We start from the raw sequence: 26,301 nt of genomic DNA, 5'->3' as shown, positions 1-26,301 counted from the left end.
TAATCCCCAACCCCAGTGTAACCTCCGCCTGACCCCAGTGTAACCCCCTGACCCCAGTGTAACCTCTGACTGACCCCAGTGTAAACCCCTGACCCCAGTGTAACCTCTGCCTGACCCCAGTGTAATCCCCCTGACCCCAGTGTAACCTCTGCCTAACCCCAGTGTAATCCACCCTGACCCCAGTGTAACCTCCGCCTGACCACAGTGTAACCTCCCGCTGACCTGTGTAATCCCGTGACCCCAGTGTAATCCCCCCTAAACCCCAGTGCAATTCCGTGACCCCAGTGTAATCCCCCGTGACCCCATTGTAATCCCCCGACCCGTGTAATCCCGTGACCCCAGTGTAATCCCCGTGACCCCAGTGTAATCCCCGTGACCCCAATGTAATCCCCCGTGACCTGTGTAATCCCGACCCGTGTAATCCCCGACCCCAGTGTAATCCCCACTGTGACCCCAGTGTAATCCCCGACCCCAGTGTAATCCCCCGTGACCCCAGTGTAATCCCGTGACCCCAGTGTAATCCCCCGTGACCCCATTGTAATCCCCCGACCCGTGTAATCCCGTGACCCCAGTGTAATCCCCCGTGACCCCAGTGTAATCCCGTGACCCCAGTGTAATCCCCCGTGACCCCAGTGTAATCCCGTGACCCCAGTGTAATCCCCCGTGACCCCAGTGTAATCCCCCGTGACCCGTGTAATCCCGTGACCCCAGTGTAATCCCCCCCGTGACCCCAGTGTAATCCCGCTGACCCCAGTGTAATCCCGCTGACCCCAGTGTAATCCCCCCTGTGACCCCAGTGTAATCCCCCTGACCCCAGTGTAATCCCCCCTGTGACCCCAGTGTAATCCCCCTGACCCCAGTGTAATCCCCCCTGTGACCCCAGTGTAATCTCTGAATCTCAGACCTGAACAATGGCAGATCAGCGCATGCGCGAACCGGCCCGGAACCTTGTGTGTCGGACCCTCGGGTTCCGGGGGACCGCTTTCGGGAAAGGACTCACTTCCGCCTGTTTGGCAGTTGAGCGGCCGAGCGGGTCGGCGGGTGGACTCTGTCTCTCGCTCGCTTTTTCTTTCTCACCTTTGCGCGCCATGACTCTCTTCCACTTCGGCAACTGCTTCGCCCTGGCCTACTTCCCTTACTTCATCGCCTACAAGTGCACGGGGCTGTGAGTATCGGCGGCGGCCAGCGGCCATTACCCTGCTCATTAGTATGCCGGTGACGTCATACGTCCTTATTAGCAGGCGGCGACGTCACTCCGTCGATTAGCACCTGTGACGTCGAAGCTCCTCAGCACGAGTAACGTCACCGCATTTTCATCGGCCTGGCTGCATTTATGACGTCATGCTCATTCGCGTGATCGACGTCACTATAGGCTCATTAGCATGTCCCTTCTGTGACGCGCGGCCGCCGATTAGCATGCTGCATGCATAATTAATCAGTGGTTCAATTACCTGTTTAAAGGGACATCGCCCCCCAGTGGGACTCAGTACCCCCCTCACCCACTCACCGCCCCCAGTGGGACTCAGTATCCCCCTCCCTGCCCCCAGTGGGACTCAGTAACCCCTCACCGCCCCCAGTGGGACTCAGTACCCCCCTCCCTGCCCCCAGTGGGACTCAGTAACCCCTCACCACCCCCAGTGGGACTCAGTACCCCCCTCACCACCCCCAGTGGGACTCCGTACCCCCCTCACCGCCCCCAGTGGGACTCCGTACCCCCCTCACCACCCCCAGTGGGACTCAGTACCCCCCTCACCGCCCCCCAGTGGGACTCAGTACCCCCCTCACCGCCCCCAGTGGGACTCAGTACCGCCCCCAGTGGGACTCGGTAGCCCCCTCACCGCCCCCAGTGGGACTTGGTACCCCCCTCACCGCCCCCAGTGGGACTCGGTACCCCCCTCACCGCCCCCAGTGGGACTCGGTACCCCCCTCACCGCCCCCAGTGGGACTCGGTACCCCCCCTCACCGCCCCCAGTGGGACTCGGTACCCCCCCTCACCGCCCCCAGTGGAATTCGGTACCCCCCTCACCGGCCCCAGTGGGACTCGGTACCCCCCTCACCGCCCCCAGTGGGACTCGGTACCCCCCTCACCGCCCCCAGTGGGACTCGGTACCCCCCTCACCGCCCCCAGTGGGACTCGGTACCCCCCTCACCGCCCCCAGTGGGACTCGGTACCCCCCCTCACCGCCCCCAGTGGGACTCGGTACCCCCCTCACCGCCCCCAGTGGGACTCGGTACCCCCCTCACCGCCCCCAGTGGGACTCGGTACCCCCCCTCACCGCCCCCAGTGGGACTCGGTACCCCCCCTCACCGCCCCCAGTGGGACTCGGTACCCCCCTCACCGCCCCCAGTGGAATTCGGTACCCCCCTCACCGGCCCCAGTGGGATTCGGTACCCCCCTCACCGCCCCCAGTGGGACTCGGTACCCCCCCTCACCGCCCCCAGTGGGATTCGGTACACCCCTCACCGCCCCCAGTGGGACTCGGTACCCCCCTCACCGCCCCCAGTGGGACTCCGTACCCCCCTCACCGCCCCCAGTGGGATTCGGTACACCCCTCACCGCCCCCAGTGGGACTCCGTAACCCCCTCAACGCCCCCAGTGGGACTCCGTACCCCCCTCCCCGCCCCCCAGTGGAACTCAGTACCCCCCTCCCCGCCCCCCAGTGGAACTCAGTACCCCCACTCCCCGCCCCCAGTGGGACTCAGTACCCCCACTCCCCGCCCCCAGTGGGACTCAGTACGCCCACTCCCCGCCCCCAGTGGGACTCAGTACCCCCACTCCCCGCCCCCAGTGGGACTCAGTACCCCCCACCCCCACTCCACGCCCCCAGTGGGACTCAGTACCCCCCCTCCCCGCCCCCAGTGGGACTCAGTACTCCCCTCCCCCATTCACCGCCCCCAGTGGGACTCAGTACCCCCACTCACCGCCCCCAGTGGGACTCAGTACCCCCACTCACCGCCCCCAGTGGGACTCAGTACCGCTCCTACCCCGCCTTCAAGGGGCTGAATGGGACTCCTCCTGTTACTGTGTAACAGGCTCGAGGGGCTGAATGGGCCTCTTCCTGTTCCTGTGTAACAGGCTCGAGGGGCTGAATGGGCCTCCTCCTGTTCCTGTGTAACAGGCTCGAGGGGCTGAATGGGCCTCCTCCTGTTCCTGTGTAACAGGCTCGAGCGGCTGAATGGGCTCCTCCTGTTCCTGTGTAACAGGCTCGAGGGGCTGAATGGCCCACTCGTGCAGTATCATTCGATGATGTTCTCCGTGGTTTCTATTCCAGATCAGAGTACAATGCTTTCTGGAGATGTGTTCAGGCCGGGGCGACATACCTGTTTGTGCAGCTCTGCAAGGTAAGATCTGTGATCTGTAACCCTTTCCCTCGTCTCCCCATCCCCACCCGAGCTGCTGGAATACTCGGCTCAAAGTTAACTCTCGCCCGTCCGAACGTTTACTGAAGTGCTTCCGGGTGTTGCACATTCAGACCAGTTCACCCCAGAACTGGTGTGGGGATTCAGGCTGGGAGTGAGTGTGAGTCCTTCACACCCGTACGGTGTGAGTCCTTCACACCCGTACAGTGTGAGTGGAGTGGAGGGACTGTGGGTTATGGTGAGGGGAGTTGATGGGGGTCCCGGGCTGTGGGTGGGTTACGGGGAGGGGTTGGGGGTCTTGGACTGTGGGTGGGTTACGGGGAGGGGTTGGGGGGTCTCGGGGCTGTGGGTGGGTTACGGGGAGGGGTTGGGGGGTCCGGGGGCTGTGGGTGGGTTACGGGGAGGGGTTGGGGGTCCGGGGGCTGTGGGTGGGTTACGGGGAGGGGAGGGGTTGGGGGTCCGGGGGCTGTGGGTGGGTTATGGGGAGGGGTTGGGGGTCCGGGGGCTGTGGGTGGGTTACGGGGAGGGGTTGGGGGTCCGGGGGCTGTGGGTGGGTTACGGGGAGGGGTTGGGGGTCTCTGGGCTGTGGGTGGGTTACGGGGAGGGGTTGGGGGTCCGGGGGCTGTGGGTGGGTTACGGGGAGGGGAGGTGTTGGGGGTCTGGGGGCTGTGGGTGGGTTACGGGGAGGGGAGGTGTTGGGGGTCTGGGGGCTGTGGGTGGGTTACGGGGAGGGTTTGGGGGTCTCAGGGCTGGGAGTGGGGTACGGGGAGGGGTTGGGGGTCCGGGGCTGTGGGTGGGTTACGGGGAGGGTTTGGGGGTCTCGGAGCTGGGAGTGGGTTACGGGGAGGGGTTGGGGGTCCGGAGCTGGGAGTGGGTTACGGGGAGGGGTTGGGTGTCCGGAGCTGTGGGTGGGTTACGGGGAGGGGTTGGGGGTCCGGGGGCTGGGGGTGGGTTACGGGGAGGGGAGGGGTTGGGGGTCTGGGGGCTGTGGGTGGGTTACGGGGAGGGGTTGGGGGTCTGGGGGCTGTGGTTGGGTTACGGGGAGGGGAGGGGTTGGGGGTCTGGGGGCTGTGGGTGGGTTACGGTGAGGGGAGGGGTTGGGGGGTCTGGGGGCTGTGGGTGGGTTACGGTGAGGGGAGGGGTTGGGGGGCTGGGGGCTGTGGGTGGGTTACGGGGAGGGGTTGGGGGTCTCGGGGCTGTGGGTGTGTTACGGGGAGGGGTTGGGGGTTTCGGACTGTGGGTGGGTTACGGGGAGGGGTTGGGGGTCTCGGGGCTGTGGGTGGGTTATGGGGAGGGGTTGGGGGTCTCGGGCTGTGGGTGTGTTATGGGGAGGGGTTGGGGGTCCGGGGGCTGTGGGTGGGTTACGGGGAGGGGTTGGGGGTCTCGGGCTGTGGGTGTGTTACGGGGAGGGGTCGGGGGTCCGGGGGCTGTGGGTGTGTTACGGGGAGGGGTTGGGGGTCCGAGGGCTGTGGGTGGGTTACGGGGAGGGGTTGGGGGTCTCGGGCTGTGGGTGTGTTACGGGGAGGGGTTGGGGGTCCGAGGGCTGTGGGTGGGTTACGGGGAGGGGTTGGGGGTTGATGTGCTATCAATCACTCAAAAGACTGAGATTAAGCGAGTAACTAACAGGCTTTTATTAACAAGAGAATGAAGGTGTGCCTCGAGTGGTCGACCAGTCCAGAATACAGAGGGACTGTGGAGCAGTCACCTTTATACTTGGACTCGTGGGTGGAGTCAGCCGAGGCATGTACAGGCATGTACACAGTGGAATACAAACAGTGGTTTACCACATTCACCCCTTGTTTAAAAATGAGTCCGGCGGGGTGAAGTGTATTAAAAGTTAGTGTATTGGAGTCTCTCCGGAGGTCTTGTCTGCCGCTGTGATCGACGTGGCGACGGCAGGGGTAGTGAAGCTTCCGGCGTCGAGTCCCACGTAGGCTGGGGCACTGGTGTGTAGTCCTCGTAGATGTCGAGCGGGTCGCAGGGCCCAAGCCCACCGTCTGCTGGGGTGGGTATCGGGTTGTGGTGGGAGTGGGTAGTGGGTTACTGCGGCCCCGAGGTTGCGAGGTCTCGTATGGAGACTGTGCCCTCCTGCCCGTCCGGGTACGCAATGTAAGCATACTGGGGGTTGGCGTGGAGGAGGTTGACCCTCTCGACCAGGGGGTCCGTTTTATGGGTCCTCACGTGTCTTCTCAGTAGGACCGGCCCTGGGGACGTCAGCCATGGCGGTAGCGATGTCCCCGATGTGGACCTCCTTGGGAAGACAAACATTTTTTCATGAGGGGTGGCGTTAGTGGCAGTGCAGAGCAGTGACCGAATAGAGTGGAGCGCATCGGGGAGCACATCCTGCCAGCGGGAGGTCGGAAGGCCCCTAGACTTTAAGGCTAGCAGGGCGGCCTTCCAAACTGTCGCATTCTCTCTTTCCACCTGTCCGTTCCCCCGGGGGTTGTAACTGGTGGTCCTGCTTGTGGCAATACCCCTAGCGAGCAGGTACTGACGGAGTTCGTCGCTCATAAACAATGAGCCCCGGTCGCTATGGATATAGCTGGGGAAACCGAACAGGGTGAAGAGGTCGTTCAGACATTTAATGACCGTGGCACTGGTCATGTCCGGGCAGGGGATGGCGAACGGGAAACGGGAGTACTCATCAATAATGTTGAGGAAGTACACATTGCGGTCGGAGGAGGGGAGAGACCCTTTAAAATCAACGCGAAGGGGCGAGTGGCTTTTATCAGGTGAGCCCTGTCTGGTCTATAAAAGTGCAGTTTGCACTCAGCGCAGACTTGGCAGTTCCTGGTCATGGTCCTGACCTCCTCAATGGAGTAAGGCAGGTTGCGGGCCTTGATGAGGTGGAAGAACCTGGTGACCCCCGGGTGGCAGAGGTCATTGTGGAGGGCCCGCAGTCTATCGATCTGCGCGCTGGCGCAGGTGCCACGCGATAGAGCATCCGGGGGTTCATTGAGCTTCCCGGGCCGGTACAAGATCTCGTAATTGTAGGTGGAAAGTTCGATTCTCCACCTCAAGATCTTGTCGTTTTTGATTTTGCCCCTCTGCTTGTTGTTAAACATAAAAGCAACTGAACGCTGGTCAGTGAGCAGGGTAAATCGTTTTCCGGCCAGGTAGTGCCTCCAATGACGCACAGCCTCCACAATAGCCTGGGCCTCCTTCTCAACGGCGGAGTGTCTGGTCTCCGGGCCCTGGAGGGTTCGTGAAAAGAAGGCCACGGGTCTCCCCGCCTGATTGAGGGTAGCGGCCAGGGCAAAGTCGGACGCGTCGCTTTCCACCTGGAAGGGGATGGATTCGTCCACTGCGTGCATGGTGGCTTTGGCAATGTCTTCCTTGATACGGTGGAAGGCTAAGCGGGCCTCTGCCGTCACGGGAAAAGAGGTGGACTTGATCAGCGGACGGGCCTTGTCCGCATAGTAGGGGACCCACTGGGCGTAATAAGAGAAAAACCCTAGGCACCTCTTCAGGGCCTTGAGGCAGTGGGGCAGTGGGAGTTCCATAAGGGGACGCATCCGGTCGGGGTCGGGACCGATGACTCCGTGTTCCACAACACAGCCAAGGATGGCGAGGCGGTTTGTGCGGAATATGCACTTCTCCTTGTTATATGTCAGGTTTAGGAGTTGGGCGGTGCGGAGGAATTTTTCGAGGTTTGCGTCATGGTCCTGCAAGTCATGGCCGCAGATGGTCACATTGTCCAGATAATGGGAAAGTGGGCTGCAACGCATTTTGATCGACCATCCGGTCCATCTCCCTTTGGAAGACGGAGACCCCGTTGGTGACGCCAAAGGGAACCCTAAGGAAGTGATAGAGGCGGCCGTTTGCCTCAAAGGCAGTATACTGGCGGTCCTCGGGGCAGATAGGGAGCTGGTGGTACGCTGATTTCAGGTCAATGGTCGAGAAGACGCGGTACTGCGCGATCTGGTTGACCATATCAGCTATACGAGGGAGTGGGTAAGCGTCCAGCAGGGTGTAGCGATTTATTGTCTGGCTGTAGTCGATGACCAGGCGCTGCTTCTCGCCGGTCTTAACGACCACAACCTGGGCTCGCCAGGGGCTGGTGCTGCCCTCAATAATCCCCTCCTTCAGGAGACGCTCCACTTCGGTTTTAATGAAAACCCTGTCCCCGGCATTGTATTGCCTGCTCTTTGTGGCGATGGGCTTACAGTCGGGGGTGAGGTTAGTAAACAGTGGGGGGGGGGGTGACTCTGAGTGTGGAGAGGTTGCACCTGGTGCGCGGCGGGCAATTTGGAAGCTGCTGGCTGCGGACTGTGAGTGGGGGGAGGGGTCCACCGTACGCCATCGTAACACTTTTAAGGTGGCACTGAAAATCTAACCCCAGTAGAACGGCAGCGCAGAGGTGGGGCAGGACCAGAAGTTAAAATTATCATACACAGTCCCGTCTACTACGAGTGTCACCACGCAGTAGCCGCCAATGTCCGCCGACTGGGACTCAGAGGCCATAGAAATCCGCTGGTCCGCAGGCAGGACTGGGAGAGAGCAACGCCGCACCGTGTCGGGGTGGATGAAGCTCTCCGTGCTCCCAGAGTCAAAAAGGCAGATTGTTTCGTGACCATTTACCTTAATGTCCATTGTGGACCGGGCCAGCTGGTGCGGTCTCGCTTGGTCCAGCGTAACGGAGGCCAGCGTAGGGGTCGGTGTGTCGCTGCGGGTATCAGATGAGGCGGTGTTGGGGGCCTGCTGCGTCCTGGCTGTCGTCCAAGATGGCGGCGTCCATGATCCCCATGTGGCTGGAGGAGTCCAAAATGGCTGCTGTTCCGGTGGTTCGCACATGGCTGGGGAGGCCCAAGATGGCGGCCCGCACGGCCCACACGCGGCGCTGCTGGGGTTCGGGGTGGCTTTGGCCCTGCAGATGCTGGCGTAGTGTCCTTTCTTCCCGCAGCCCGAGCAGATCACATTTTTCGCCGGGCAGCGCGCTCTGGGGTGTTTGGCCTGGCCACAGAAGTAGCATTTCTGGCCTTGGGGCACTGCTGTCTGGCCTTGGGACACTGCTGCGGTAGTTGGGCCGTTGCTGGGATGTGGCTGGGGTGGCACGGCACTATGAGACGGTCCTACCGTGTCCCAGGCTGTCGTTCCCCGCGGCGTCCACGGTGCAGAGGAGTAGGCGTCCATGCCCCGGTAGGCTGCGTCCAATGATAGTGCGAGTTCAGAGGCCTTGTTGAGATCGAGGTCACTCTGCTCCAACAGTCGCTGTCGGGTGTAATTGGACCTGTGGCCCGCTACAAAAGCGTCCCGGATAAGTTCCTCTGTGTACACGGCGGCCTTTACATCCTTACAACCACAGGCCCGGCCAAGCACGGACAGTGCCTGAAGGTATTCCTCGGTCGATTCCCCAGGTTGTTGTTTACGACTCCCCAGGAGGTGCCTAGCGTACACCTCGTTCACTGGGTGCGTGTACTGGTCCTTGAGGAGCTTGATAGCATCCACGTACGAGGTCGCGTCTTGGATGACCGAGTACACTCGGTGGTTCACTTTGGAGGTCAGGACATCCAGTTTGTCCTCGTCTGATTTGACCGTTTCAGCGGAGGCGATCAGGAATTTTTCAAAACACCTAAGCCAGTGAGTAAACTTGGTGGATGAGTCCGCCTCCCGATGATCTAAGTCCAGGCATGCTGGTGTGAGGATCTTCTCCATTATAAATCTTGTTAATAAAATTGATGTGCTATCAATAACTCAAAAGACTGAGATTAAGCAAGAAACTAACAGGCTTTTATTAACAAGAGAATGAAGGTGTGCCTCGAGTGGTCGACCGGTCCAGAATACAAAGGGGCTGTGGAGCAGTCACCTTTATACCTGGACTCGTGGGAGGAGTCAGCCGAGGCATGTACTGACATGTACACAGTGGAATACAAACAGTGGTTTACCACAGGGGTCTCGGGCTGTGAGTGGGTTACGGGGAGGGGTTGGGGGTCTCGGGCTGTGGGTGTGTTACGGGGAGGGGTTGGGGGTCTCGGGGCTGTGGGTGGGTTACGGGGGGGGGGGGGGGGTTGGGGGTCCGGGGCCTGTGGGTGGGTTACGGGGAGGGGTTGGGGGGTCTTGGGCTGTGGGTGGGTTACGGGGAGGGGTTGGGGGTCTCTGGGCTGTGGGTGGGTTACGGGGAGGGGTTGGGGGTCCGGGGGCTGGGGGTGGGTTACGGGGAGGGGTTGGGGGTCTCGGGCTGTGGGTGGGTTACGGGGAGGGGTTGGGGGTCTCGGGCTGTGGGTGGGTTACGGGGAGGGGTTGGGGGTCTCGGGGCTGTGGGTGGGTTACGGGGAGGGTTTGGGGGTCTCGGGCTGTGGGTGTGTTACGGGGAGGGGACGGTTTGGGGGTCTCGGGGCTGGGAGTGGGTTACGGGGAGGGGTTGGGGGTCTCGGGCTGTGGGTGGGTTACAGGGAGGGGTTGTGGGTCTGGGGGCTGTGGTTGGGTTACGGGGAGGGGTTGGGGGTCTCGGGCTGTGGGTGGGTTACGGGGAGGGGACGGTTTGGGGGGCTGGGGGTGGGTTACGGGGAGGGGTTGGGGGTCTGGGGGCTGTGGTTGGGTTACGGGGAGGGGTTGGGGGTCTGGGGGCTGTGGTTGGGTTACGGGGAGGGGTTGGGGGTCTGGGGGCTGTGGTTGGGTTACGGGGAGGGGTTGGGGGGCTGGGGGCTGTGGGTGGGTTACGGGGAGGGGTTGTGGGTCTGGGGGCTGTGGGTGGGTTACGGGGAGGGGTTGGGGGTCTGGGGGCTGTGGGTGGGTTACGGGGAGGGGTTGTGGGTCTGGGGGCTGTGGGTGGGTTACGGGGAGGGGTTGGGGGTCTGGGGGCTGTGGGTGGGTTACGGGGAGGGGTTGGGGGTCTGGGGGCTGTGGTTGGGTTACGGGGAGGGGTTGTGGGTCTGGGGGCTGTGGGTGGGTTACGGGGAGGGGTTGGGGGTCTGGGGGCTGTGGTGGGTTACGGGGAGGGATTGGGGGTCCGGGGCTGGGGGTGGGTTACGGGGAGGGGTTGGGGGTCTGGGGGCTGTGGTTGGGTTACGGGGAGGGGTTGGGGGTCTGGGGGCTGTGGTTGGGTTACGGGGAGGGGTTGGGGGTCTGGGGGCTGTGGTTGGGTTACGGGGAGGGGTTGGGGGTCTGGGGGCTGTGGTTGGGTTACGGGGAGGGGTTGGGGGTCCGGGGCTGTGGTTGGGTTACGGGGAGAGGTTGGGGGTCTGGGGGCTGTGGGTGGGTTACGGGGAGGGGTTGGGGGTCTGGGGGCTGTGGTTGGGTTACGGGGAGAGGTTGGGGGTCTGGGGGCTGTGGGTGGGTTACGGGGAGGGGTTGGGGGTCCGGGGCTGTGGTTGGGTTACGGGGAGAGGTTGGGGGTCTGGGGGCTGTGGTTGGGTTACGGGGAGGGGTTGGGGGTCTGGGGGCTGTGGGTGGGTTACGGGGAGGGGTTGGGGGTCTCGGGGCTGGGAGTGGGTTACGGGGGGGGGTTGGGGGTCCGGGGCTGTGGTTGGGTTACGGGGAGGGGTTGGGGGTCCGGGGCTGTGGTTGGGTTACGGGGAGAGGTTGGGGGTCTGGGGGCTGTGGTTGGGTTACGGGGAGGGGTTGGGGGTCTGGGGGCTGTGGGTGGGTTACGGGGAGGGGTTGGGGGTCTCGGGGCTGGGAGTGGGTTACGGGGGGGGGTTGGGGGTCCGGGGCTGTGGGTGGGTTACGGGGAGGGGTTGGGGGTCCGGGGCTGTGGTTGGGTTACGAGGAGGGGTTGGGGGTCCGGGGCGGTGGGTTACGGGGAGGGGTTGGGGGTCTGGGGGCTGTGGTTGGGTTATGGGGAGGGGTTGGGGGTCTGGGGGCTGTGGGTGGGTTACGGGGAGGGGTTGGGGGTCTCGGGGCTGGGAGTGGGTTACGGGGAGGGGTTGGGGGTCTCGGGGCTGGGAGTGGGTTACGGGGAGGGGTTGGGGGTCTGGGGGCTGTGGTTGGGTTACGGGGAGGGATTGGGGGTCCGGGGCTGTGGGTGGGTTACGGGGAGGGGTTGGGGGTCTGGGGGCTGTGGGTGGGTTACGGGGAGGGGTTGGGGGTCTCGGGGCTGGGAGTGGGTTACGGGGAGGGGTTGGGGGTCCGGGGCTGTGGGTGGGTTACGGGGAGGGGTTGGGGGTCTGGGGGCTGTGGGTGGGTTACGGGGACGGTTTGGGGGTCTCGGGGCTGGGAGTGGGTTACGGGGAGGGGTTGGGGGTCTGGGGGCTGTGGGTGGGTTACGGGGAGGGGTTGGGGGTCTCGGGGCTGGGAGTGGGTTACGGGGAGGGGTTGGGGGTCTGGGGGCTGTGGGTGGGTTACGGGGAGGGGTTGGGGGTCCGGGGCTGGGAGTGGGTTACGGGGAGGGGTTGGGGGTCTGGGGGCTGTGGGTGGGTTACGGGGAGGGGTTGGGGGTCCGGGGCTTTGGGTGGGTTACGGGGAGGGGTTGGGGGTCCGGGGCTGTGGGTGGGTTACGGGGAGGGGTTGGGGGTCTCGGGGCTGGGAGTGGGTTACGGGGAGGGGTTGGGGGTCTCGGGGCTGTGGGTGGGTTACGGGGAGGGGTTGGGGGTCCGGGGCTGTGGGTGGGTTACGGGGAGGGGTTGGGGGTCTGGGGGCTGTGGGTGGGTTACGGGGAGGGGTTGGGGGTCTGGGGGCTGTGGTTGGGTTACAGGGAGGGATTGGGGGTCCGGGGCTGTGGGTGGGTTACGGGGAGGGGTTGGGGGTCTGGGGGCTGTGGGTGGGTTACGGGGAGGGGTTGGGGGTCTGGGGGCTGTGGTTGGGTTACGGGGAGGGGTTGGGGGTCTGGGGGCTGTGGTTGGGTTACGGGGAGGGGTTGGGGGTCCGGGGCTGTGGGTGGGTTACGGGGAGGGGTTGGGGGTCTGGGGGCTGTGGTTGGGTTACGAGGAGGGGTTGGGGGTCTGGGGGCTGTGGTTGGGTTACGGGGAGGGGTTGGGGGTCTGGGGGCTGTGGTTGGGTTACGGGGAGGGGTTGGGGGTCTGGGGGCTGTGGTTGGGTTACGGGGAGGGGTTGGGGGTCTGGGGGCTGTGGTTGGGTTACGGGGAGGGGTGGGGTTGGGAGTGCTGTGTAAACTCATTGATCACCTTGTTCTCTCTCTCTCTCTCTTAAAGATGTTGTTCCTTGCCACCTTCTTTCCCACCTGGGATTCCCTTGTCGGTGTTTATGACTTCATTGGGGTGAGTCCAGGAGTCGTTGGTAGATCGGTAAACTCTCCGTTTACACCACAAGTCTGTCAGCGTCGGGCACGAGTTTCCCCCTCCAGATAATTTCATCTCCGCGTCAGCTGTTCGCGGTTTTGATGTCCCGTACCGGAATATTGAATGATCCAGTCTCCAGTAATCCCAGGCTACACCGAGTCAGATCCTCTAACACAGCAAAGGAGTGTTTGATGGGACAGTGTAGAGGGAGCTTTACTCTGTATCTAACCCCGTGCTGTACCTGCCCTGGGAGTGTTTGATGGGACAGTGTAGAGGGAGCTTTACTCTGTATCTAACCCCGTGCTGTACCTGCCCTGGGAGTGTTTGATGGGACAGTGTAGAGGGAGCTTTACTCTGTATCTAACCCGAGCTGTACCTGCCCTGGGAGTGTTTGATGGGACAGTGTAGAGGGAGCTTTACTCTGTATCTAACCCGTGCTGCACCTGCCCTGGGAGTGTTTGATGGGACAGTGTAGAGTGAGCTTTACTCTGTATCTAACCCGAGCTGTACCTGCCCTGGGAGTGTTTGATGGGACAGTGTAGAGGGAGCTTTACTCTGTATCTAACCCGTGCTGTATCTGCCCTGGGAGTGTTTGATGGGACAGTGTAGAGGGAGCTTTACCCTGTATCTAACCCGTGCTGTACCTGCCCTGGGAGTGTTTGATGGGACAGTGTAGAGGGAGATTTACTCTGTATCTAACCCGTGCTGTACCTGCCCTGGGAGTGTTTGATGGGACAGTGTAGAGGGAGATTTACTCTGTATCTAACCCGTGCTGTACCTGCCCTGGGAGTGTTTGATGGGACAGTGTAGAGGGAGCTTTACTCTGTATCTAACCCCGTGCTGTACCTGCCCTGGGAGTGTTTGATGGGACAGTGTAGAGGGAGCTTTACTCTGTATCTAACCCCGTGCTGTACCTGCCCTGGGAGTGTTTGATGGGACAGTGTAGAGGGAGCTTTACTCTGTATCTAACCCGTGCTGTACCTGCCCTGGGAGTGTTTGATGGGACAGTGTAGAGGGAGCTTTACTCTGTATCTAACCCGTGCTGTACCTGTCCTGGGAGTGTTTGATGGGACAGTGTAGAGGGAGCTTTACTCTGTATCTATCCCGTGCTGTACCTGCCCTGGGAGTGTTTGATGGGACAGTGTAGAGGGAGCTTTACTCTGTATCTAACCCCGTGCTGTACCTGCCCTGGGAGTGTTTGATGGGACAGTGTAGAGGGAGCTTTACTCTGTATCTAACCCCGTGCTGTACCTGCCCCGGGAGTGTTTGATGGGACAGTGTAGAGGGAGCTTTACTCTGTATCTAACCCGTGCTGTACCTGCCCTGGGAGTGTTTGATGGGACAGTGTAGAGGGAGCTTTACTCTGTATCTAACCCGTGCTGTACATGCCCTGGGAGTGTTTGATGGGACAGTGTAGAGGGAGCTTTACTCTGTATCTAACCCGTGCTGTCCCTGCCCTGGGAGTGTTTGATGGGACAGTGTAGAGGGAGCTTTACTCTGTATCTAACCCGTGCTGTACCTGCCCTGGGAGTGTTTGATGGGACAGTGTAGAGGGAGCTTTACTCTGTATCTAACCCATGCTGTACCTGCCCTGGGAGTGTTTGATGGGGCAGTGTAGAGGGAGCTTTACTCTGTATCTAACCCGTGCTGTACCTGCCCTGGGAGTGTTTGATGGGACAGTGTAGAGGAAGCTTTACTCTGTATCTAACCCGTGCTGTCCCTGCCCTGGGAGTGTTTGATGGGACAGTGTAGAGGGAGCTTTACTCTGTATCTAACCCGTGCTGTCCCTGCCCTGGGAGTGTTTGATGGGACAGTGTAGAGGGAGCTTTACTCTGTATCTAACCCTTGCTGTACCTGCCCTGGGAGTGTTTGATGGGACAGTGCAGAGGCAGCTTTACTCTTTATCTAACCCGTGCTATACCTGCCTTGGGAGTGTTTGATGGGACAGTGTAGAGGGAGCTTTACTCTGTATCTAACCCGTGCTGTACCTGCCCTGGGAGTGTTTGATGGGACAGTGTAGAGGGAGCTTTACTCTGTATCTAACCCGTGCTGTACCTGCCCTGGGAGTGTTTGATGGGACAGTGTAGAGGGAGCTTTACTCTGTATCTAACCCGTGCTGTACCTGCCCTGGGAGTGGTTGATGGGACAGTGTAGAGGGAGCTTTACTCTGTATCTAACCCGTGCTGTACCTGCCCTGGGAGTGGTTGATGGGACAGTGTAGAGGGAGCTTTACTCTGTATCTAACCCGTGCTGTACCTGCCCTGGGAGTGTTTGATGGGACAGTGTAGAGGGAGCTTTACTCTGTATCTAACCCCGTGCTGTACCTGCCCTGGGAGTGTTTGATGGGACAGTGTAGAGGGAGCTTTACTCTGTATCTAACCCGAGCTGTACCTGCCCTGGGAGTGTTTGATGGGACAGTGTAGAGGGAGCTTTACTCTGTAACTAACCCGTGCTGTACCTGCCCTGGGAGTGTTTGATGGGACAGTGTAGAGGGAGCTTTACTCTGTATCTAACCCGTGCTGTACCTGCCCTGGGAGTGTTTGATGGGGACAGTGTAGAGGGAGCTTTACTCTGTATCTAACCCGTGCTGTCCCTGCCCTGGGAGTGTTTGATGGGACAGTGTAGAGGAAGCTTTACTCTGTATCTAACCCGTGCTGTACCTGCCCTGGGAGTGTTTGATGGGACAGTGTAGAGGGAGCTTTACTCTGTATCTAACCCGTGCTGTCCCTGCCCTGGGAGTGTTTGATGGGACAGTGTAGAGGGAGCTTTACTCTGTATCTAACCCGTGCTGTACCTGCCCTGGGAGTGTTTGATGGGACAGTGTAGAGGGAGCTTTACTCTGTATCTAACCCGTGCTGTACCTGCCCTGGGAGTGTTTGATGGGACAGTGTAGAGGGAGCTTTACTCTGTATCTAACCCTTGCTGTACCTGCCCTGGGAGTGTTTGATGGGACAGTGCAGAGGCAGCTTTACTCTTTATCTAACCCGTGCTATACCTGCCTTGGGAGTGTTTGATGGGACAGTGTAGAGGGAGCTTTACTCTGTATCTAACCCCGTGCTGTACCTGCCCTGGGAGTGTTTGATGGGACAGTGTAGAGGGAGCTTTACTCTGTATCTAACCCGTGCTGTACCTGCCCTGGGAGTGTTTGATGGGACAGTGTAGAGGGAGCTTTACTCTGTATCTAACCCGTGCTGTACCTGCCCTGGGAGTGGTTGATGGGACAGTGTAGAGGGAGCTTTACTCTGTATCTAACCCGTGCTGTACCTGCCCTGGGAGTGTTTGATGGGACAGTGCAGAGGGAGCTTTACTCTGTATCGATCCCGTGCTGTACCTGCCCTGGGAGTGTTTGATGGGACAGTGTAGAGGGAGCTTTACTCTGTATCTAACCCGTGCTGTACCTGCCCTGGGAGTGTTTGATGGGACAGTGTAGAGGGAGCTTTACTCTGTATCTAACCCGTGCTGTACCTGCCCTGGGAGTGTTTGATGGGACAGTGTAGAGGGAGCTTTACTCTGTATCTAACCCGTGCTGTACCTGCCTTGGGAGTGTTTGATGGGACAGTGTAGAGGGAGCTTTACTCTGTATCTAACCCATGCTGTACCTGCCCTGGGAGTGTTTGATGGGACAGAGTAGAGGGAGCCTAACTCTGTTTCTAACCCGGGCTGTACCTGCCCTGGGAGTGTTTGATGGGACAGTGTAGAGGGAGCTTTACTCTGTATCTAACCCGTGCTGTACCTGCCCTGGGAGTGTTTGATGGGACAGTGTAGAGGGAGCTTTACTCTGTATCTAACCCGTGCTGTACCTGCCCTGGGAGTGTTTGATGGGACAGTGTAGAGGGAGCTTTACTCTGTATCTAACCCGTGCTGTACCTGCCCTGGGAGTGTTTGATGGGACAGTGTAGAGGGAGCTTTACTCTGTATCTAACCCGTGCTGTACCTGCCCTGGGAGTGTTTGATGGGACAGTGTAGAGGGAGCTTTACTCTGTATCTAACCCTTGCTGTACCTGCCCTGGGAGTGTTTGATGGGACAGTGCAGAGGCAGCTTTACTCTTTATCTAACCCGTGCTATACCTGCCTTGGGAGTGTTTGATGGGACAGTGTAGAGGGAGCTTTACTCTGTATCTAACCCCGTGCTGTACCTGCCCTGGGAGTGTTTGATGGGACAGTGTAGAGGGAGCTTTACTCTGTATCTAACCCGTGCTGTACCTGCCCTGGGAGTGTTTGATGGGACAGTGTAGAGGGAGCTTTACTCTGTATCTAACCCGTGCTGTACCTGCCCTGGGAGTGGTTGATGGGACAGTGTAGAGGGAGCTTTACTCTGTATCTAACCCGTGCTGTACCTGCCCTGGGAGTGTTTGATGGGACAGTGCAGAGGGAGCTTTACTCTGTATCGATCCCGTGCTGTACCTGCCCTGGGAGTGTTTGATGGGACAGTGTAGAGGGAGCTTTACTCTGTATCTAACCCGTGCTGTACCTGCCCTGGGAGTGTTTGATGGGACAGTGTAGAGGGAGCTTTACTCTGTATCTAACCCGTGCTGTACCTGCCCTGGGAGTGTTTGATGGGACAGTGTAGAGGGAGCTTTACTCTGTATCTAACCCGTGCTGTACCTGCCTTGGGAGTGTTTGATGGGACAGTGTAGAGGGAGCTTTACTCTGTATCTAACCCATGCTGTACCTGCCCTGGGAGTGTTTGATGGGACAGAGTAGAGGGAGCCTAACTCTGTTTCTAACCCGGGCTGTACCTGCCCTGGGAGTGTTTGATGGGACAGTGTAGAGGGAGCTTTACTCTGTATCTAACCCGTGCTGTACCTGCCCTGGGAGTGTTTGATGGGACAGTGTAGAGGGAGCTTTACTCTGTATCTAACCCGTGCTGTACCTGCCCTGGGAGTGTTTGATGGGACAGTGTAGAGGGAGCTTTACTCTGTATCTAACCCGTGCTGTACCTGCCCCGGGAGTGTTTGATGGGACAGTGTAGAGGGAGCTTTAATCTGTATCGAACCCATGCTGTACCTGCCGTGGGAGTGTTTGATGGGACAGTGTAGAGGGAGCTTTACTCTGTATCTAATCCGTGCTGTACCTGCCCTGGGAGTGTTTGATGGGACAGTGTCGAGGGAGCTTTACTCTGTATCTAACCCCGTGCTGTACCTGCCCTGGGAGTGTTTGATGGGACAGTGTAGAGGGAGCTTTACTCTGTATCTAACCCATGCTGTACCTGCCCTGGGAGTGTTTGATGGGACAGTGTAGAGGGAGCTTTACTCTGTATCTAACCCGTGCTGTACCTGCCCCGGGAGTGTTTGATGGGACAGTGTAGAGGTAGCTTTACTCTGTATCTAACCCGTGCTGTACCTGCCCTGGGAGTGTTTGACGGGACAGTGTAGAGGGAGCTTTACTCTGTATCTAACCCCGTGCTGTACCTGCCCCGGGAGTGTTTGATGGGACAGTGTAGGGAGCTTTACTCTGTATCTAACCCGTTGCTGTACCTGCCCTGGGAGTGTTTGATGGGACAGTGTAGAGGGAGCTTTACTCTGTATCTAACCCGTGCTGTACCTGCCGTGGGAGTGTTTGACGGGACAGTGTAGAGGGAGCTTTATCTATTGCAGGGCCTGTTGGTGCTGGGCTGGGGATTGAAAACTTTGCAGCCTTCCTTGTGAAGGGTGAAAATCACACTAGAAGGGGTGTAACTGAAATCGCTGTTGTGATTCTTCTGGCCAGGAGTTCATGAAATCGACGGTGGACCTGGCTGACCTGGTCGGTCTCCATCTGGTGATGTCCAAGAATGCGGGTAAAGGAGAATACAAGATCATGGTGGCTGCAATGGGCTGGTCCACCGCGGAGCTCATCATGTCCAGGTGAGGAGATCTGTCAGGATCAGCAACTGCTTGTCCCTGTCCCAGCCATCTCTCTCTCTCGCTGCCTTTCGCCCCTCCGACAGTGCGGCGCACCCTCAGTACTGCCCCTCCGACAGTGCGGCGCACCCTCAGTACTGCCCCTCCGACAGTGCGGCGCTCCCTCAGTACTGCCCCTCCGACAGTGCGGCGCTCCCTCAGTACTGCCCCTCCGACAGTGCGGCGCTCCCTCAGTACTGCCCCTCCGACAGTGCGGCGCTCCCTCAGTACTGCCCCTCCGACATTGCGGCGCTCCCTCAGTAGTGCCCCTCCGACAGTGCGGCGCTCCCTCAATACTGCCCCTCCGACAGTGCGGCACTCTGTCGGTACTGCCCCTCCGACAGTGCGGCGCTCCCTCAGTACTGCCCCTCCGACAGTGCGGCGCTCCCTCAGTACCGCCTCTCCGACAGTGCGGCGCTCCCTCAGTACAGACAGTGGCAGTGTGGTCCTGAATTCTGGGGCCCGAGCCCTGAGAGAGTGCTAAACCCACTGAGCCGCGGCTGAGGCTATTCAGTAACACCAGAGAGACCCGGGCGATCGAAACCGACCAACACTTGGACCTGCACGAGCGGTGTTTGGAGACGGACGGATTTCCTGAGCCCCTTCTCCTGTTTTTTTTTCTCCAGGTGTATCCCCCTGTGGGTCGGTGCCAGAGGGATTGAGTTTGACTGGAAGTACATTCAGATGAGCTTTGACTCCAACATCAGTCTGGTAAAGAACAGCACTCGCGCTCCGCGCGTTCTCCCTCTGTAAATAGCAATCACACAGGCTGATGGATGTTGGCCTTTATCTCGGGGTCGGATTCCCAAGGGGAGGAAGGGATGCTTCAGATGCCTTGGTAAGACCCCATCTAGATACTGCGTTCAGTTCTTTCCTGGGATGAGAGGGCTGTCCTATGAGGAGAGATTGTGTAGATTGGGCCGATACTCTGTGGAGTTTAGAAGAATGAGAGGTGATCTCATTGAAACATATAAGATTCTGAGGGGGCTTGACAGGGTAGATGCTGAGAGGTTGTTTCCCCCTGGCTGGGGAGTCTAGAACCAGGGGTCAGTCTCAGGATAAGGGCTCGGCCATTGAGGACTGAGATGAGGAGGAATTTCTTCACTCAGAGGGAGGTGAATCTTTGGAATTCTCTGCCCCAGAGGGCTGTGGAGGCTCAGTCGTTGAGTATATTCAAGGCTGAGATCGAGAGAGTTTTGGACTCTAGGGGAATCGAGGGATATGGGGATCGGGCGGGAAAGAGGAGTTGAGGTCGAAGATCAGCCGCGATCTTATTGAATGGCGGAGCAGGCTCGAGGGGGGCCGCGTGGGTCTTTGAAATACTGGGCGGGCCATTCATCATCATCAAAATACTTGAAGGAAGTGAGTTTCCAATCGACGCAGCCCCCGGGCCGACACCTCACACTTGATTGGTCAGGTTGGTTCTACCCCGAGCGCTTTTTTAAAGTTGGGTTTCCTGGCACCTCCCGCAGGTTCACTACATCGCCATGGCGGGACTCGTCTGGATGTTCTCTCGCTACGACCTCCCGAAACACTACCGCCTCCCGATAGCCGTCCTCCTGGGCCTCAGCGTCTACAAAGCCTTTCTCATGGAGTAAGTCTTCTGTCCGCAGTCAAACTAGGATTGCGCTAAAGCGAGCAAGCGTGTGTGTGTGTGTGTGAGGGAGCGCGTGTGTGTGTGAGGGAGCGCGTGTGTGTGTGAGGGAGCGCGTGTGTGTGTGTGAGGGAGCGTGTGTGTGTGTGTGAGGGAGCGTGAGTGTGTGTGAGGGAGCGTGTGTGTGAGGGAGCGTGTGTGTGTGTGAGGGAGCGTGTGTGTGTGTGAGGGAGCGTGTGTGTGTGTGAGGGAGCGTGTGTGTGTGTGAGGGAGCGTGTGTGTGTGTGAGGGAGCGTGTGTGTGTGTGAGGGAGCGTGTGTGTGTGTGAGGGAGCGTGTGTGTGTGTGAGGGAGCGTGTGTGTGTGTGAGGGAGCGTGTGTGTGTGTGAGGGAGCGTGTGTGTGTGTGAGGGAGCGTGTGTGTGTGTGAGGGAGCGTGTGTGTGTGTGAGGGAGCGTGTGTGTGTGTGAGGGAGCGTGTGTGAGGGCGTGTGTGTGAGCGGTGATGTGTGTGAGGAGCGTGTGTGTGTGTGAGGGAGCGTGTGTGTGAGGTGCTGTGTGTGAGGGAGCGTGTGTGTGTGTGAGGGAGCGTGCTGTGTGTGTGAGGAGCGTGTGTGTGTGTGTGAGCGTGTGTGTGGGAGCGTGTGTGTGGGAGCGTGTGTGTGCTGTGAGGAGCGCTGTGTGTGTGTGAGGGAGCGTGTGTGTGTTGTGGGAGCGTGTGTGCTGTGTGAGGCGTGTGTGTGGGAGCGTGTGTGTGTGTGAGGGAGCGTGTGTGTGTGTGTGAGGGAGCGTGGTGTGTGTGTGAGGGGAGTGTGTGTGTGAGGAGGTGCGTGTGTGTGTGAGAGGTGTGTGTGAGGGAGCGTGTGTGTGTGTGAGGGAGCGTGTGTGTGTGTGAGGGAGCGTGTGTGTGTGTGAGGGAGCGTGTGTGTGTGTGAGGGAGCGTGTGTGTGTGTGAGGGGAGCGTGTGTGTTGTGTGAGGGAGCGTGTGTGTGTGTGAGGGAGCGTGTGTGTTGTGTGAGGGAGCGTGTGTGTGAGGGAGCGTTGTGTGTGAGGGAGCGTGTGTGTGAGGGAGCGTGTGTGTGTGTGTGAGGGAGCGTGTGTGTCGTGTGAGGTGAGGGAGCGTGTGTGTGTGTGAGGGAGCGTGTGTGTGTGTGAGGGAGCGTGTGTGTGTGTGAGGGAGCGTGTGTGTGTGTGAGGGAGCGTGTGTGTGTGTGAGGGAGCGTGTGTGTGTGTGAGGGAGCGTGTGTGTGTGTGAGGGAGCGTGTGTGTGTGTGAGGGAGCGTGTGTGTGTGTGAGGGAGCGTGTGTGTGTGTGAGGGAGCGTGTGTGTGTGTGAGGGAGCGTGTGTGTGTGTGTGAGGGAGCGTGTGTGTGTGTGTGAGGGAGCGTGTGTGTGTGTGTGAGGGAGCGTGTGTGTGTGGGAGCGTGTGTGTGTGGGAGCGTGTGTGTGTGTGAGGGAGCGTGTGTGTGTGTGAGGGAGCGTGTGTGTGTGTGAGGGAGCGTGTGTGTGTGTGAGGGAGCGTGTGTGTGTGTGAGGGAGCGTGTGTGTGTGTGAGGGAGCGTGTGTGTGTGTGAGGGAGCGTGTGTGTGTGTGAGGGAGCGTGTGTGTGTGTGAGGGAGCGTGTGTGTGTGTGAGGGAGCGTGTGTGTGTGTGAGGGAGCGTGTGTGTGTGTGAGGGAGCGTGTGTGTGTGTGAGGGAGCGTGTGTGTGTGTGAGGGAGCGTGTGTGTGTGTGAGGGAGCGTGTGTGTGTGTGAGGGAGCGTGTGTGTGTGTGAGGGAGCGTGTGTGTGTGTGAGGGAGCGTGTGTGTGTGTGAGGGAGCGTGTGTGTGTGTGTGAGGGAGCGTGTGTGTGTGTGTGAGGGAGCGTGTGTGTGTGTGGGAGCGTGTGTGTGTGTGAGGGAGCGTGTGTGTGTGTGAGGGAGCGTGTGTGTGTGTGAGGGAGCGTGTGTGTGTGAGGGAGCGTGTGTGTGTGTGAGGGAGCGTGTGTGTGTGTGAGGGAGCGCGTGTGTGTGTGAGGGAGCGCGTGTGTGTGTGAGGGAGCGCGTGTGTGTGTGAGGGAGCGCGTGTGTGTGTGAGGGAGCGCGTGTGTGTGTGAGGGAGCGCGTGTGTGTGTGAGGGAGCGCGTGTGTGTGTGAGGGAGCGCGTGTGTGTGTGAGGGAGCGCGCGTGTGTGTGAGGGAGCGCGCGTGTGTGTGAGGGAGCGCGCGTGTGTGTGAGGGAGCGCGCGTGTGTGTGAGGGAGCGCGCGTGTGTGTGAGGGAGCGCGCGTGTGTGTGAGGGAGCGCGCGTGTGTGTGAGGGAGCGCGCGTGTGTGTGAGGGAGCGCGCGTGTGTGTGAGGGAGCGCGCGTGTGTGTGAGGGAGCGCGTGTGTGTGTGAGGGAGCGCGTGTGTGTGTGAGGGAGCGCGTGTGTGTGTGAGGGAGCGCGTGTGTGTGTGAGGGAGCGCGTGTGTGTGTGAGGGAGCGCGTGTGTGTGTGAGGGAGCGCGTGTGTGTGTGAGGGAGCGCGTGTGTGTGTGTGAGGGAGCGTGTGTGTGTGTGAGGGAGCGTGTGTGTGTGTGAGGGAGCGTGTGTGTGTGTGAGGGAGCGTGTGTGTGTGTGAGGGAGCGTGTGTGTGTGTGAGGGAGCGCGCGTGTGCGTGAGGGAGCGCGCGTGCGCGCGTGAGGGAGCGCGCGTGCGCGCGTGAGGGAGCGCGCGTGCGCGTGAGGGAGCGCGCGTGCGCGTGAGGGAGCGCGCGTGTGCGTGTGAGGGAGCGCGCGTGTGCGTGTGAGGGAGCGCGCGAACGAGCGAGTGTGGGCGTCCATGTGTGTGTGGGGGGGTGCGAGCGAGCGGGGGTGCATGCCTGTGTGCTGGGCGTTTATACGTGTATAAAAGTTTCAGACGGTGCCCACTCCCGCTGCGGCCTCTCTCGCCGCTGTGCAATGCTTGATCCCGATCCCGGGGCCGTTGAGTGTGCTCGCTCCACGTTGCCCTCCGGTAACCGGAGGCGTCCTTGTGGCAGCCCGTCTCCACAGCTACACGGGCTCGAGGTTTGGGCCATGACCCCCCACCCCCGGCTGGTTAGGCAGGAGCTGGAGCCTGGGCACCAGCACGGGTAACGCTGGAATCCAATCTGCCCTTCACAGCACGGCCCCGGCAAGATGTGTAACAATCTGCAGCTCGCTGATGTGCCACACTGCTGGTTACAGCACCGCAAGGGCAGCGCCGAGGGAAGGTAAGGCACAGGAAGTGTCTGGACTTCACTGCAGATCCCCCCCTGCCCTGTAATCCTGCTTGTCTCGGGATTCCTGGCGTGTTTGATCCCCGCAAGGCGGGTGCTGTTTCACGAGAGACTGTGTGACGTGTTCCTGCGACTAACCCCGTCCTTTTCCCCCTTCCTTCCTTCCTCCTTCCCCCTGCTCTTCCCCCACAGGTCGTTCGTCCACGTCTTTGTGTTGGGCAGTTGGACGGCGCTTCTTGTCAAGGCCATGGTGACGGGGGCCATTTCCCTCAGCGCCTTGATCCTGTACATCAGCCTGGTGCACGGGAATTAACGGCGAGCGGCTGGTGGGGTAGGGAACCGGCGGCGGAGCGAGGTGTCCCTGTAATGTGTGGGGGGGGGTGGGGGCGGTGGGGTGTTCAGTGGTACCTGGGCTGGGCCGATCGGCATTACTGATAACGTCCTGACAACTGGCCCTGTGTCTCCGCGCCCAACAACAGTGGAGTCTTGCCCAGACTCGGACCTGCGCGTAAGCTGGGTCGGAATCTGCTCAGGCCCTCTACCTAATCGTGCCCCCCCGCCTTCGCCCACCATCTCCTCCAGAAAGGGGACACTCCCCCACTCCCGTTAACCAACCCGCGAGGCGTGCGCTATTCGACTGCGGGGGGGCATCGCCACCGCTCCGGCTCTGCGCCTGTGTGTCCTGGCAGCAATTGCTGGGGGGGCCGTTATCACGGATCCCCTCGCCCTCCCTGTGCCCCCGGCAGTATCTTCCCCTCTCCTTTCCCTCCCCAACCCCCACCACCCACCCTCCGCCCTGTCCCCGTGCGGCTCAGCCTGGGGAGTGGGGACGGGTGTCCAAGCGGTCCCGTTGGCTGGACCGTTCTGCTCTCCCGGCGCACGCTCTCTGACACCCCCCCCCCCCCCCCCTCCTGCCGGCCAGCGACCCAGAAGCACAGCGCGTGTGTAATGCCTGCTGGATCCAGTACCCCCCTGCGCCAATTGATCCGCCCCTCCCTCCCTCCTGAGCTTGCACAGTCTCGAGCGCTGTGAAAAATGGCACGGCTCTCTCCTCGCGGTACACCGCCCCTCCTTCTAAAGAGGGCAGAGTTCGGCCCCTGTGGAGTCGAGAGTCTCGAGGGGGGTGAGGGGGCGAGAGAGGGAGGTATGTGGGGAGGGGGTGGGTTGCTGTGACATCCAATAGCATGGCATGGGGGGGGTGCGGTCTTCAACTGACGAGCTGAGGAATTCCCTCCTGCCACACCCTGGGGAACAACTCGTCTTCACCCAGAATCAGCCTGGGACTCCCGTGACGGGCCCGATACCGAACGGGGGGTTTGACGTCTATCCCTGCCCCTGCCCCCCACGCCAGGGCAATGTGGCCGCGCGTCTTGTGTCGTCGAAACGTCAAAAAACGGGGCTCGACTCCTGGGCTGCACCCCGCTGCTGGAACGTGGCCGCAACGGCTCCCCTCCCGGGAGACCCGGGACCCAACGGGATCGAGCGGTCGGAGGCGGGATCGGCCTGCTGAGAGACTCTGGCTGCCCCGGAATGTCGTCGGGATATTCCCTCCAGACTGAAGGCAGTGGCTCCCACATCAACTCTGTACGTTTAGCAAATAAAATCTCTTCAAAAATACCGTCCCGCTGTGACCCTGGCTGCAGGTTGTATTTGTACTTCAGAATCGTCGTTGAACGAGCTCTCCAATTAGTCCCATCCCCCCTGCTCTTTCCCCACAGCCCTGTGAATTTTTCCCCTTCAAGTATTTCTCCAATTCCCCTTTTGAAAGTTACTATTGAATCTGCTCCCACCGCCCTTTCAGGCAGCGCGTTCCAGATCACAACAACTCGCTGCGTAAAAACAATTCTCCTCATCTCCCCCTCTGGTTCTTTTACCGATTATCTTCAATCTGTGTCCTCTGGTTACCGACCCTCCTGCCACTGGAAACAGTTTCTCCTTATTTACTCCATCAAAACCCCTCATGATTTTGAACACCTCTATTAAATCTCCTCTTCATAGAATCAGAGAAATTTATCCCACAGAAGGAGGCCATTCGGCCCATCGTGTCCGTGCCGGCCGACAAAGAACGATCCAGCCTAATCCCACTTTCCAGCTCTCGGTCCGTAGCCCTGCAGGTTACGGCACTTCAAGGGCATATCCAAGTACTTTTTAAATGTGATGAGGGTTCCTGCCTCGACCACCCTTTCAGGCAGTGAGTTCCAGACCCCCACCACCCTCTGGGTGAAGAAAGTTCTCCTCAACTCCCCTCTAATCCTCCGAGCAATGACTTTAAATCTTTGACCCCTCTGCTAAGGGAAACGGTCCTTCCTGTCCACTCTATCTGGGCCCCTCATCATTTTATACACCTCAATTAAATCTCCCCTCAGCTTCCTCTGTTCCAAAGAAAAAAACCCCAGCCTCTCCAATCTTTCCTCATCGCTGAAACTCTCCAGTCCTGGCAACATCCTCGTAAATCTCCTCTGCAACTTCTCCAGTGCAATCACATCCTTCCTGTAATGTGGTGTGTGCACGCAGTACTCTAGCTGCGGCCTAACCAGTGTCTTAAGCCTCTTGGCCTCCTCTGCTCCTAGGAGGACGGTGGCATAGTGGTTAGCACTGTTGCCTCACAGCGCCAGGGACCCGAGTTCGAATCCGGCCTCGGGCGACTGTCTGTGTGGAGTTTGCACATTCTCCCCGTGTTTGCGTGGGTTTCCTCCGGTTTCCTCCCACAGTCCAAAGATGTGCGGGTTAGGATGATTGGCTATGATAAATTGACCCTTAGTGTTAGGGGGATTAAATACGTGGGGTTACGGGGATAGGGTGGGATATGTGTTGGTGTAGGGGTTACGGGGATCAGGTGGGCTATGTGTCAGTGCAGGCTCGATGGGCCGAAATGGCCTCTATCTGCACTGTGGGGTTTCTGTGATTCTGTGAGAACAACCCCAGATTCTCCAGCCTCTCCGCCTAACTGTATCTGATCCTGTCTTCGCCCAACACCCAAACGTACTCCCCACCTGGAGACACCGGGTAGGCGTCAGGAGCAGGAACCTGGCTGAGTTTTTCCCTCCTCCCTAACCCAGGGCTGCAGTGTCCTCTATAT

The 26,301-nt window shown here is 59.8% G+C and overlaps 1 protein-coding gene across 1 annotated transcript; it reads left to right on the top strand.

Annotated features, from left to right (window-relative positions):
- Positions 1-972: 972 nt before the first annotated feature.
- LOC147110125 (BOS complex subunit TMEM147) lies at positions 973-24,839 on the top strand. Its single transcript, XM_086004057.1, has 7 exons — positions 973-1,165; positions 3,273-3,342; positions 12,450-12,515; positions 18,246-18,382; positions 19,045-19,129; positions 19,891-20,012; positions 23,415-24,839. The coding sequence occupies exons 1-7, from the start codon at positions 1,089-1,091 to the stop codon at positions 23,533-23,535; spliced, it is 678 nt and encodes a 225-aa protein (XP_085860183.1). The 5' UTR covers positions 973-1,088; the 3' UTR covers positions 23,536-24,839.
- Positions 24,840-26,301: the final 1,462 nt, after the last annotated feature.

This window comes from Somniosus microcephalus, chromosome 12 (genome assembly GCF_052327205.1).
Source record: "Somniosus microcephalus isolate GS21.2 chromosome 12, FLI_Smic_1.0, whole genome shotgun sequence".
Taxonomy (NCBI): Eukaryota; Metazoa; Chordata; class Chondrichthyes; order Squaliformes; family Somniosidae; genus Somniosus; species Somniosus microcephalus.
Note: the sequence above shows the minus strand (reverse complement) of the source record. Positions and strands in the feature narration are given on the sequence as shown.